At 49.4% G+C, this 14,662-nt stretch overlaps 1 protein-coding gene across 1 annotated transcript in view; it reads right to left on the bottom strand.

Moving 5' to 3' along the window:
• Window positions 1-14,662, bottom strand: part of insra (insulin receptor a) — a 48,703-nt gene that overhangs the window by 21,208 nt on the left and 12,833 nt on the right. Inside the window, exons 3-4 of the mRNA XM_079751466.1 lie at window positions 3,521-3,854; window positions 114-253 (exon numbers count right to left, since the gene is read on the bottom strand). Of these exons, the coding sequence (XP_079607592.1) occupies window positions 114-253; window positions 3,521-3,854 (474 nt within the window). The remainder of the gene's footprint in view (window positions 1-113; window positions 254-3,520; window positions 3,855-14,662) is intronic.

Here is a 14,662-nt window from a genome sequence, read left to right as displayed (position 1 = left end):
TACATACATATATATATATATATATATATATATATATATACAAATGTGTGATTAGTTCCAGCATTTTGTGATGCTCTATACTGGTGGGAGGGGGGGGGATCATGGATACTCACTCCCACCACGCAGGTTGATGACCAGGCTCCCGTTGAGCACAGTGCAGCCTCTCAGAGCCTGCGCCGCCGTCACTGACTCCACCGTCTTCAAACCCATGCACACCTTGGGACAGAGCCCCGCGCACGGGATACAGTGCAGCCTGGAGGGAGGGAGGGAGAGGGAGAGGGAGATGGAGAGAGAGAATTGGTAGTGAAAGAGAAGGAGGGAGGGAGAGAGAGACAGAGAGAGAATTTATAGTGTGAGGGAGAGAGAGAGAGAGAGGGAGAGAGAGAATTGATAGTGAGTGAGTGAGTGAGTGAGTGAGTGAGTGAGAGATTGAGAGAGTGAGAGAGTGAGAATTGATAGTCAGAGAGAGAATTGATAGTGAGAGGGAGAGAGACAGAAGGAGAGAGAGAAGAAGAGAGGGAGTGAGCGAAAGAAATAAAGAAGAGAGAGAACACAAAACATGATAAAGCTGAATAATTCCCTCGTTACGTAGGGTCACGTAGATATTCCTGTGGCAGCCTCGCCTAACAGCTCTGTAGGTGGGTTGCATATGCCCGCCATCCCATAACCAGATAACTGCGTTCAGATTCCCAGAAGGTCGCAACAACCCACCACCACCACCCACCACCCACCGTCTCCTGGAACCAGCGGCAGTTCACAACAACATCGCAGCACGCATCACGAAACTCAGACTGGGGAATTTTCTGGGGCTAGTTTCAATATGAGTGGATTAGCGAGTGGCTCAGACAGCGATGGTTGGCTCGCCCGGGGCCATTGTACCCGGTTTCACATGTGTCAGAGCCATCTTTTTACGCTGGATAGTTCTCGAGGTGAGAAAGCCCTTGCTTCTGGTAACCTGCCCAAGCCCGCCTCTTGGGCGAGTGCCGTTTGCAGCGCTCCATGCATGTTCTTTAAAAACGGGCACAGGGCGTCATAAAGGTGACATTTTTCCTCGACGTCTGTAACACCATCCCCATCACTCTTGTGACGTAGCAGTGGAATCATTTATTTGGCTTTCGTCGGCTGGTTTTACGCCGGGTGTAAATGGGGGCACTGCGCGTTCCAGCCGTTTTGTGCAGTGTGATGCTGCGGTGTACGTTGCGCTCGAGAAAGCGGCGCAGGCTGACGCAGCCGTCAAACGTTTCCCTGCGACTAACCACGACACCAAACCACCACATCAAGGGGTACAGCTCTCCAGCCCGTTGACACAAACCCCAACTGTTACCGCGGCACCGATACTGTTGACGAGGGGGAGTTTGACACGTCTCTCGAAACAAACAACAATGACTTGGACTTGATCACGCCTTCCGACAGACAATTCAGCCGTTTGTTTCTCAAGCCCTGTCACGGCCGGTCACGACCTGTCTTGTCACCTTCGGTATCGCTGCCCGGCCCTCTTACAAACCAGTGACATGACATGCCAGAGGCGACGATTGTGAAAGCGTTGGTCAAAAAGGGGAAGCTTTAAGTAGCCTTCAATGAACCCGCATCACGTTGCTCCTGTTTGGCTTTGTGTAAACCATGGTTCGGTGGTGTGTACAGAATCCACAATGGAGCGACGCAAGTCAACAGTAGAAAGTAGCACAGACAAAAGGCTGTCGTTGAGCCCATGCCAGGCACCGCACCCACATCAGGAGGTGTGTGGGTGTGTGTGTCTGGGTGGGGGTTGGGGGGGGGGGGCTGGAAGGAAGAGCCCAAACTACAACATGTGATGCAAGGTGTCGCTGCTGGAAAACCGCATGACCGAATTTTTGTTTTTATCAGATCATTAAGATGCCCAGTGCACACATACAAACACACACTGCATGCGCGCAGGCACATGCACAGATCAGCGTCTCCTGTCGTTGGGAAGAGACAGCCTCTGTCAGACCATGCAGGCAGCAGGGGGCCCCTGGGGTGCGGATGGGGATACCCACAGGTCTGGCCCAGATCATGTCCACGCCAGCCCTGAACCGCAATACAGGCCAGATTTGGCCGATGCTGCGACCATCGGCGACAGTGTTCACAAACACCCGGCAGCCGTCCAATCCACATCCACCGTAGGACACCAGTCACTACCCACCAGGGCCCTGACCCTCTGCTACACACACACACACACACACACACACACACACACACACACACACACACACACACACACATCCCCCCCTATCCCCGGCTATATATGCTCGAACAGTGTGTACTCTTGCGCCGAACCAAAACAGCTCAAAAATGTAACAACTACTAAATGTAAACAGGACGCACAACTCGACCGACAGGTTAAGCACACCTCGCCTCCATTGTTGCGGGGACGGCGGCGTTCCACGCTTCCAGACATCCGACACGGGGGACAGAAAGAGATAAAGGAGCGTGCGTACGGCGAACGCCACTTCAAAAACCCTTCCGGCGTTTCTCCCACCCCCTTTGGCACCTGCTCCGGGCAGACGGGGCACAGCGCAGGGCGCTGGGGGCAGGGGCGCAGGCCAACCTGCTATTACGCCCCGGACGTGAGACGTGACGCTGTGGGGAGCGGCGGGGGGGGAGGGCGGAGTCAAAGGCAGAGTCACCGAGGCCGTGCCAGCAGCACACCCCGCCGCTCCGCCCTGACTTCACATTCTGCACACATTCGCCCACACACACCCAACACGGTGTGTCAAAACACACCGACACACGCACTGCCGAAATACACACACACACACACACTGCCGAAATACACACACACACACACCCACACACACCCACGGCTAACAGGTGACGCTCAAGACGAAAGGGAGCTGTATGTACACACATACATACACACGGAAACACTCACACTCATACCTTAATGAATAAGCGCTCGCAATCTCTGATCAGTATGAAAACAAATTTCACATCAATTCCCTAAAAGCCTTCTTAATGAGAATACACATTGCACATCCAGAGCTAGATAAAGTCCCCCCCCCCCCCCCCCCCATTTCATTTCATAAATGCACTTTCGTGGCTGCTGTTTTGGCCCAAAGTATTACGCTCAAGTATGAAGCGGTAATGGTCTCCGTACGCCCTGTGCGCGGAGTGTGTGTGATTAATTCAGATTGGATTTCAATTAAGAGTTCCATATTTCACATTTAGACCAGCTCCCTGCAATCTCAGTAAATCGTGGCATCACCAGATGCCTCTCTGTATGTGCATGTGTGCGTGCGAGCGCAAACTCTTTAACTGTGAGGTCTGTTCCATGGCTACTGGGGTCTTTCAGTTTAAGGTCATGAGGTAACGTTGTCCCCAAAATGCAGGTGGCCAACTTCGCATGGACAAGCAAGGATAAAAATAAAAGCACAACACAAACAAGTTCCTTAAAAGCTAGATAAATATCCTTAGTAATCCCAATCCTTAATAGTAAAAAAGCAACAACAAAAAAAAAAACACAGACAGACCCCCCCCCCCACACACACACACACACACTTACGAGGAGGCGTTGACGGTGGTGTAGCCGGAGGGACACTCGGGGATGCAGGCCCCGTCGTGGAGCACGTACTCTTGGCAGTCGGGGCTCTTGGTCTTGCGCTGCTCCCTGCAGCGGCTGTGGAGCTCCTGGCAGAAGGCCTGCGAGACGCAGCGCCAGCCCTTGAAGGTGTAGTGGTCGGCGGGGCAGCGCTTCACGCAGGTGTCCCCGTGCTGGAGGTGCCGGCAGGCCACACAGTGGCCGGCCGAGTCGCCCCGCAGACAGCCTCCCAGGCACTGCTCGTGGCAGCACTGGTCGTTGCGGGCGCAGGCACGGTGCTTACAGTGGACCGGGCACACTGCGGGGGGGGGGGGGGGAGAGAGAGAGAGAGAGAGAGAGAGAGAGAGAGAGAGAGAGAGAGAGAGAGAGAGGGAGACCCACAGCCGGTTAGTGAGAGCCAGTTGCAATTGCAAGTCGTGAAAGGAGATATCGAGGCTTTGCATGAGGGAATCATGGGCCGTTCCTGACCACGGGTGAGTTTCAGAGTGTAAATCAGGAAGAGAGACAAAAGCAGCAATATCAGAGTTCAAGTTGACCGCACAGGGCTCTCCGAGACAACGAGACACGGTGGTTTTAACCCCCCCCCCCCCCCCCTAGTCTCAGCCCCCAGCGTTGACTTCACGGCGATGGCTTCAGGCCAGCAGAGCAGACCTCCATCTGCTGTTGGCTAACAAACGAAATAAATATCAGCGGGACAGAACGTCGACAAGAGGCAGATACTCCTCCACAAGTAGACGCATGAGAGAGAAAAGAAGGAAAGAAATACACTATAGCGCCTATACTTGAACTTTATCCCCAAAAATGACATCCTGTGGTTGCATTTTCGTTTTCTAATAGCAATTCAATCATGTTTCTGACTTGGAAGATCCGACAAGAGAAGTTCACAATATGACCAGCAAAAGTTTGATAATTCGATTTAAATTTCCGGTTTAAAGTCACAAACAATCCAGTCAATATTAGGTTATCGAATAACCTAAAATATGCAGTCAAAATTGGAATATTGCTTTTCAAATGCCAATCGAGTAAAACAATCATGTTGCATAAGCTTTGTTCTACTCATTTTGAACTTTGATGCTTTTCTACAAGCGTCATACAAGTTTGAATACATACAAATGTCACGGGCTACTAGGCCTGACCTTTATCCTGCCGGCTGCGTTCATGTGAGGCTGAATACAATGCAACCCATAGGCCACTCTCTCTCTAGCAATGTTACCCAAGACTTGCACAAGCCACAAAAGAGCAGGGAAAAACAAACTGTGCCAGAAACACACACACACACACACACCAAATCACAAAGACAGTCACAGAAGCTGTTGGCTGAGTATGAGCCAAGGTGCGCTCTTTTCCAAAGTAACGGGTGTCCCTGTACACTGCACTTACGTAACCCTGGTACTTTTGCATCAGCAGGTATGCGTGTTTGTTTGTGTGTACGAGTGTGGGTTCCGGTCCGTCCGTAAATGCATCGCAGGGATTTTTGTTGTTGTTGTTGTTCTGTGGGCCAAGGACGTTGTGTTATTTGCGTGCATGTGTATTTGTTGGTGTGTGTGTGTGTGTGCGCGTGCGTGCACACGACTCGCATGTGTGTGGGCGTAGCTAAAGTGTTCCAAGAGGTAAATACTGCAGACTGACCTGTCCACACGGATTAGCTCTCCAGCCCAGATTAGCGTCGACCCAACATAGGTGGGACAACCCAGGGGCTCAGGTTAGGGGGAGGTCACTATGTGTGTGTGTTTGTTGTGCGTGTGTCGAGTTGTATGGGTCTCCGCGATCCTCGGGGGATTAACCTATGCCCCACCCTTGAGGTGCGCTAAAAGGGAAGCATTAGTAACGCTGTGTTGGCGTGGCTTGTTAGCATATTGACAATTACCTTCCTTTAATGCAGCACAGTGAAGGCGTTTACGTCAAATATTTAAGATAAACTTTACATTTGCATCGCCATGTCACCAACACGATCTATCATCCAACCGCGACGCTAGAGACAGAAGACCCATCGATGGAATGCTTCCAGTGCAAACAGCAAATAGCTGGGCCTTTATTTTTCATTATGTTAAAATGTTGGTGCTGCTCCTTTTGTTGGTGCAAGGCAAGGAACCGAGGAGAGAGTCGGCGGCGGGCGTCCGACTCTGGGGTCCGAACACTGTCACAGAGTCATGTGAGGCCCGCTCTGCCCCTAACGGAACAAAACAACACGGCCCGCGGTCCTGATGCATTCAACTTAGGTAAGCCTTTCAAACGCCTGACCTAAAACGCTGTGTGTGTGTGTGTGTGGTCAGTAATGTGAGAATGGCTGTCTGAGGGGAGAGGGGGGGGGGTGAGAGGCGGGTGTGTGTGTGTGTGTGTGTGTGTGTGTGTGTGTGTGTGTGTGTGTGTGTGTGTGTGTGTGTGTGTGTGTGTGTGTGTGTGTGTGTGTGAGGGGGTGGGGGGGGGGGGGGGGGGGGGGTGGGGGAGAAGGGGGCCTCGAATTCTGGGAAAAACAAATGATATAACAAACGTCGGTTCGCTGCGGGGGCACGGTCTCGGCGACCTCCGGCCACGCGGCACGGCAGAGCGGGGAAACGAACCGGAAAGAATTGAATGAATGAAATCAAACAATACACAAGAGGGACGGGGGACGGGCAAAACTTCTCCTGCTCTCCACACGGCCGCCCTGTCGTACAGGCACTTTCCTTTTCCATGTCAGCTCCTGCTCCAACACGCATACGCACACATATCTCTCTATCCCTCCCTCTCTCCCTTTCTCTCTCTCTCTCTCTCTCTCGCTCTCCCTCCCCCTCGCCCGCCCTCCCTAGCACACGTAGCCTTGCTGGCTGCCCTCGTTCACTCATGCCTGATCCGTGGCTGGTGGGAGTCCATGCCGGAGCACAGTTCCCACCGCAGATCCACCCTCAGCCTTAACCAATGTGTTGGCTAGCCGTTGCAGCTAGCCATTCAAACAGCCTCTCCCATCTCCAAGGAAAAGCAGCCGCGGCTTTAACCCCTTGTGTGCCTTCTATATCCGCACACACACACACACACACACACACACACACACACACACACACACACACACACACACACACACACACACACACACACACACACACACACAGTGAGCGCCTGTTGTGGCCAACACTTAGTTTGTCTGGCCCACTTGCTTGGTACACATAGCGCTTAAAGAAAATAGCATTGCCCCAAAAACACCATCTTTGTCTTCAGTCGGTGCCTCTCTTGAGGCTTCTTCAAAGAAACCGATAATTTAATAATTATGTCCTAATAACGACAACAACATGATTGGCCCTTATCTACTGGTGTTTTGTTCCCCTGTCGGGGACAGTTTCATGCTTGGCCCTCTGAGCACCTTTCATCGTCAGGCCCCCACAAGCCCACCTAAACGTCCCTCCTTCACAATATGTTAATCTCTGTTTTATTACAGAATCACACACAGACGGACACATTCCCGCCTCCTACACTCAGCCAGCCAGTGAATGAGTTACTGGTCGAAAACGTCTGACATGTGGCTGCACCCTGGTTCAAAGCCGACCAGGTCCAAAACAAAGCTAGATATTATTATTATTTTTTCTTTTATTCTTCATGGACTCCGCCGGCACCGTGGCAACGGCCTGTCTGATCCCTCGTCACGCAGCCTGTGCCGCGGGACCACAAGACGGCCCGCCGAACAATGCGGCAGGAATGCCTGCTCCTTTATCTCATTAGCAGCAGTTTCACTCGGACAGAAGTGCACAATGAGCGAGACCTCGACCCCCACCCACCTCTCGTCACACACACACACACACACACACACACACACACACACACACACACACACACACACACACACACACACACACACACACACACACACACACACACACACACACACACACACACCATCCCAACAACAACAATCCATCCCTACTGCAGCCCCGAGCAGCATGAACGCACACTGTCCAGACAGTGGCAACTTGGAAGGGGAGGTAACTAAACACATTTGCACCACCATCGAGCGAGCGGCCATCCAGCGACGAGGTGGAGGGTCCTCCTCCACCACCACAAGGCCCAAGAATGAGCCCAGGGTGCAGGGGTCGGCAACACCCCCGCCACACACACACACGGCCTTTCTGTGAATCCAAGCACCCAAGTGTACACACAATCCCATGTGCAAGTGGAAGGAAGAGAGTAAGCAATACTCGAGGGTGCAAAGTCTTGTTGAAGCGACTGCGGCGGCCGAGTGTTTGTGTTAGTGGGCGGCGGTACGGCAGGGTCCGGGCCTCCTTCTGCGCTACGCTTACATCGGAGCCCCGGCGGGGATTCCAAAGGGATCGGCGGTGGAGCTCTGTCAATTGCCAATTTACATTCCCGGCCCATGACGTGGGTCGCATGTGGTGGATTGACAAATGAAATTAGCACAGGGACCCTTAGTAGAAGGACAAGGCCAAGTGCTTCATCTTAGCAAGTCTGGCCATCATAAAGTGATAAAGGGTTTTGCCTCATTGACATAGAATCGTATATATCTACTCGTTTCCAAAGGGGTGGGTACTGGTAAGAGTCTGTTTAGTATCAAACCGTAGCACAATAGTATTCTTATGAAATAACAGGATGTGAAACAGGATGCAACACAGTCAAAGGATTTTGTGCAGACTTATAAAGTGGCACTTCAATTAGTCAAATATAAAGCATACATGTCCTGTGTGTCTTATAGCATCGAAAGGCAAAGTCATAACACTGCCATTGTGAACCATAAGCCTGAAGAGTAAAGACTAGGGCTGGCCCCAATACATCACTTCATGCTTTGGGTATTGGTTAGGTTTACAAACGAATATCCAATATCAGTCGAAGAAAAAAAGAAAGAAAAAGTCAATTCATAGTGTGTATCTTTCACTGGCTGCAAACGTAGCAGGCAGAGAACACTGCTGTAGAATTCAAGTTTTTATCAACTCGTTTTCTAAAGTAGTTCAATTGGTTAAACAAATAAAAATGCAAAACAACAACATCACATCAGATGATGTCCGAGTTTGACATCAGTCCAAGTTTGACTTGGTTATGTCAGAGCTTCAATGAAGTTTCCGAATACACACATGGTTTCCAAATGATGGGAGTAGGAATATTCCAATCATCACAAAGCAAATAGGAGGGTCAAACATTGTGCAGTGTTTTGAATAAATAGATCGGTGATAAATCACACAGGAACTGTTGTGGGGGACGGATAAAGTCAAAACATCGCTCCCTGTTCTATTCATGTTTACTAAATAAACACATTATTAGTAGTAGTTAGAGCTTTTTGGTGTCTTTTGGACTCATTTGAGAATGGAAATAGCTGCTAAATACGTTAATAATTAAAACCCTTCTAAAACCCAGATGGCCAGGGGGGGGGTTAAAAGCTTGGTTTATCCTCACACTGGATGGCAGTGCTCAAAGTGCTACCAGAATAATTGAATAATGTTTGAATATCCAAAACTAACCAATGATAATTCGGTCAGCCATTCTGATGATGGCTGCCGTGACCTCAACTTAAGCGTTGAGAGAAGCGTTCTCGGACCTCTAGCGCCCTATCCATAAGAAGTAAGTAACTTGGCTTGACTTCCTTGGTAAATGATATGGATTAAATGGGGAAGGAAGCTGAAAGATTAAATTACATTTTGTTTTAAATAGATATTAAAAGGGATGTTCTATTGCTCAATGCAGCTTTGAAATCAAAGACCTGGTGACTCACATACATATTGTTTATGGAGGAAAACATGCTATGGCTTATGAGTTTAAACTATATCCCACTATCTATAAAATTTTGTGCGGATATATTAGATATAGATAAATATTCCACTTGGTGGACAATAAATTGTTCATATATTCTTAGCATAGGTGGCCCCTGCGGGAATCAAACCCTCAACCCTGGCAGTGATAATGCCACGCCCTTCCAACGACGGAGCTAGACAGGCCCACTGAATAGTAACCTGTTGGTTAAGTGCTCAGAGACAGTACAGCGGCTGCGTTCTATCAAGGCGGCAGTAAATTGAGTCAACTCACGGTTGAATATGTGTTTTTCCGAGCGAACACTGAATTGCCTTTCAATATCCGGCTGCATCTCATCCGTCCCGCCGTCATTATCACGACGTCGAGTTATTGAGTTATTGCCGTCGCCCTCCCGCTACCCGCGGACGCGATGACTCAACTGAAGCTGGCCCTCAGCCGAGGCGGCTGGCGTGGCAACAGGAACTGTAAACAATTTCATTAGCCGTCGGGCCTCCATTAATAGAACGAAAACAGACAAACGACATGCAGAGCTGCCCCCGCCCGCTCATCCAGCTAGCCCCGGTGAGTGGAATTAGGACCTTGCTAAAAGCGGGGCCCTTTGACGGGTAACCACGCCGTCTCCTGGACGAGCAGGTGACGCACGCGGCCCCTGGCCTTGATTGCTCATATCCTTTCCCTGTTTGCTCCGAGAACAGACGCGGCCGTTTAACTCAGGCCGGATTTGGTGATAACCCAAAAAAGTAAAAACTATTTGCGCAAATTATTTTTCGTTTTTTGTTGTTGTCGATTTGGGTGCCGGTTGATGAGTGATAATAAGTGGATACATGCTTTGCTGGATAAAGCTGCAATGAAAAATATAGGGGGGGGAAACTGTAGTATGAATTAAAGTATTAATTCATTTAAGAAATAATATTAGATCATGAAAAGTTTAATCAAATAAGGAGATTCATTGGCTTTGGCTCTCTGCTGGATTGAAAATGGAAACCGCTACTGCAGCGCAACCGACAGAACAAGAGTGGCCAACAGGAAATGGTGAATTCGTTCACCATCAGTGTTCAGCGGTGGGTTAGATGACCTCTTGAGACTCTTTGTGAACCGACATAACGTAATCACTGTTCCCTCATTTATCTGTTTCCATGTCACAGAGCGTGCAAATGCTTGGCATTGCATCCGTGTCACGGTGCGACAGGAAAAACAACGCTCTATTTGCGTATTTGTACTGGGTTTTTTCAAGCCAACGAAAAACAAACTACTTAAAAAAAAGAAAAGAAACTGACACACAATTTGTTTCCTCTTCTTAACAAAATGCGTGCGGTTGAAATTGGAGGCCCGCAGTTAAAACACATCCATCGCTGAGAGGCCTCCGCGGGCGGCGATAAGCCCTTGTAAATAGAGCGCCTGTGTAGAGTGCGCACGGCTGTAAAGAAACGCCCGTCTGTCCAGCTTTAACAAATGCCGCAAATATCTGAGATTCCAGGGGAAAGGCTTCTGGCAGTGAACACTACGAGAGCTCACAGGCCGGGCCGGGGTGCTACGACTGGCCCACAACCTTTAACTCAGTTCAGTGGAGACGGTGTGTCTGTGTGTCTGTGTGTCTGTGTGTGTGTGTGTGTGTGTCAGGCTCTCTGTGTGCTGAACTGTAAACATTGGCATACATTGGTGGTGGTAGATGCAGCCGGTCTCAACCTCGTCTGACAGCCGTCCATCAAAACTGAGGCTGGCAAACTGGAACAATAAGACGCTGGGTATTGATATTGCACTGAGCTGGTCCCTGCACCACTTTAATCGGGCCATCCGAGCGGACCTCAGAAATATCCCGCTCCACAGCTGCCGTCGCTTCCTCTTCAATTCCTTGGCGTATTTCTTGTTTTTAACCATTAAGAACAAAAAGTTTCTATATAAAGAGTGGTGCGTTTGTGCGTGTGCGTGTGTGTGTGTGTGTGTGTTGTCATGGCCTGAAATAGAACGAGGGAGAATGAATCATAAGCATGCAGAGAGGGGGAAAGGCCAGGCCTGGCTTCTAAACATGGGTCATGTTTTAGGAGGCGACCGTAGGGGTGAGAAGGACCACACTCTCCTCCACAACCCCTCACCGGCACCACGGCAATGTACGGCACCGAGAAGGGGACACACACATGCACACACACACAAAAAGCAAGCCCGAATGCCATTTCCTTGGGATGACGAACTTTTCAAACCTCCTCCCTGCCGCCGCCCCATCACCTCACGCCCCTGGTCAACCTCGGACCCCGGTGCCCCGACACAGCCCGTGCCCTTGTCCTTCTTTATTATTTATTATTCAACGACGCGGGGCTCTTCCTTCCCAAAACAATACGGTGTGTCGACAACATCCTCAGCCTCCCAGGGAGGGGGGGATTATTTTGCTGGCGACTCAAGTTGTCCTGTTTAATGTCCCGCTGACCCCCCGACGGGGGCGACCCGACAGTATTTTGGTCTCGTAAAAGTGTCGGCTCTGCTAGCGTAGCGGCTTCGCGGCGCATTCGCACACACACACACACACACACACACACACAGAAACATGTTCATTCATAACCTCTGGGAGGAAGCAACCCCACAATGACGGGAAGCAATCAGGAAGACCTTTTAGACAAACTCCTATGACAGCCATTGTTCGCCGCTGAAGATGGAATTGGCGCCAGCCACCAGTCGGTGTCCGAGTGTGTGTGTGTGTGTCCGAGTGTGTGTGTGTGTGTGTCCGAGTGTGTGTGTGTGTGTCCGAGTGTGTGTGTGTGTGTGTGTCCGAGTGTGTGTGTGTGTGTCCGAGTGTGTGTGTGTGTGTGTGTCCGAGTGTGTGTGTGTGTGTGTGTGTGTGTGTGTGTGTGTGTGTGTGTGTGTGTGTGTTGCGCCACAGGGGGACACCCGGCAGAGATCATCATTTAGGTGTGTACACACACACTCTCTCACACACACACACACACACACGGAGTGGCAAGTGCCCTTGCTGCTCCTCTGCTCTGGGCTACTATGGGACATGGGGCCGATGTGTTCCTACCCGATTGCGCCACCATGTTACCCTCTACAGTTCCCTAGCAGCGCAGACCAAACAATAGCCCCCGTCTGCAGCGGCGTGCGCATGCAAACACACACAATGTCCTTGTGATTTATGCGGTGTCTGCCCTCGCCGTCATGGTAAAACACACACACACACACGCGCGCGCACGCACAAACACACACACACACACACACACACACGGCACCGTCTGGTGATTAGTGGAAACAGATGCGTGACGTCAAGTGAAGGGTAAATCTGGACGCTCCATATAGAGGAGCGAGCGGCTGCAGTAGGTCCCACACCTGACCTCACTCAGTGAGTGGTCAGTAGCACAACGCGACGCGGCAACAGTTAGCCCCGCATGATAACTGCCGCGCATCGCTGCATGTGTACACCCAGTCCTGACGTGGGTACCCCAGAGACTGTTGATCCGATCTTAAATACATTGCGCTTTCTAATATGCTTTTTTAACTTTGCCTTTATCTATTTTACTTATCTATTATTTTATTTTATTGTATGACACTGCTTCTATGTGAGGCACTTTGAGTTTGCCTTGTGTATGGAAAGTGCTAGATAAATAAAGCTGCGTTGCCTTGAGCCAACGGCCAACAGAGATAAAGAGAGATGGAGAGGCGAAAGAACGCAAAACACGTTGAATAATTCTCCTACAACTTAGAGAGTCATGAGAGGATGTACAATATAGGTATTCTGGTTGGATGCATGTGGCAGCCATCCTTTAGTGGGATAACGATAGAGATAGAGATAGAAGTGGGCAACCTTCTTTCAGGCCAACTCCTCTGACACACACACACACACGCCTTAGACATGTACGCACACACACACACACACACACACACACACACACACACACACACACACACACACACACACACACACGTAATTAAATAGGCACTGAGTATTTACTAATCGAGTTATGGACCACGCAAAATGCGGCCCGCCAAGTGGTGTCTCCACAGCGAGCCCCGGGGGAACGATCACTTTCTATTGGTGGGTACTGCCAGTGCTCTTCAAGAACCTCCCTGGCTTTGCAGCGCAGCTCCAAGAGAGCTCTCAGTACCTTGTGAAAGTTTTACCCAGCTACAACCATTTAGTTTAGAGCCCTAAGCACAGAGAGCGATTTCAGGTTAAGAAGTTGAAGCACCATGTAATGTTAAGCCATATTTTCTTTAATTTCTTCTGTATTTTTGACTTACTTTTTTGCTTAATTAAGGAGTGTGAATATCCAATACCTTTCAGACTTTGACTCTGTTTGACAAGATCAATACGCATTGGGTCACTCAACAGGTCTGGGCCTATAGCTGTGTTGATTTACATCGTGGTGTGGCATACAATCATGCCTATCAATTGCATTAAAAAAAAGAGTTTGGTGAACATCATAATCTGGATATTAGCAATGGTCCAGATGTGTCTGTTATTTCGGCACCTACCCATCAAGGTTATTTTTTGTTTTTCTATGTTGGTCTCATGTCAGGTCTTAGATGAAATAAGCCTACGTCTCCTCATGAGGCATAAGTTCTCCTGTCGTCTTTATTTTGTTGTTTCCAAGTTGAATATGTTATCTAATTCCTGTGTCTTAATCCTCCGTTTCATTTTGTGTTCGGTAATGTACATGCACAATAAAAATAACCTTCAATTGTTCGACAGAGAATTTTAGTTTTTTAACTTTTAAAAAAAGGTACAGTCCTTCAAAATCTGAAAGCTTTATTTCCCGTCCGTCCCGTCACGGACGTGGGCTTTGGGCTTAAGAAGGGTACATCAAAACCCCATTACACTTCTACCTTCACTGCGTCAGCAATCAGGAAACTTTATGTTGATAGACCGCTGATAACCGCCTCTTTTACCATAGTGGCTCTACACATATTTTCAGGGTTGAATGTGATGAAGTACCAATTCGGCAAACTACCAATTCGGCAAAAAATAAAAATGTTGGTGCGTTACATTTTATCCATTATTCCGCAGTGCTTCAGTGTTTCCCATACATAGACCAATGTGTGGCGCAGCGCCACAGAAAAAACACAGAGCGCCACAAAAAAAAAAGATTTATTTTTTGGACGCGATTTTGAAACATAAATATCGTTCCGTTCATTCATCTCCGCATAGCACTCTTTCTCTCTGTCGTTCTCGTTCACACACAAAGACAAGCGCGCATACATGCCGATGGTGCGCGGGTACACACTATTACTTATTGGGTCAACCCGCGTGTCACTGATACATGCACACGCACTGACATATATTGAACATCCCGCACCCTAAGTCAGCATAGATAACGTTGGTAACGCAGCAAACGATGCGATTAATGTAAAATGCGGTTACAGTTTAGATCAGGGGTCTCAAACTCGTGGCCC

This window comes from Pollachius pollachius (assembly GCF_949987615.1).
Source record: "Pollachius pollachius genome assembly, chromosome: 14".
Taxonomy (NCBI): Eukaryota; Metazoa; Chordata; class Actinopteri; order Gadiformes; family Gadidae; genus Pollachius; species Pollachius pollachius.
The sequence above is the reverse complement of the archived record's forward strand: the minus strand, read 5'-3'. Positions and strand labels throughout refer to the sequence as shown.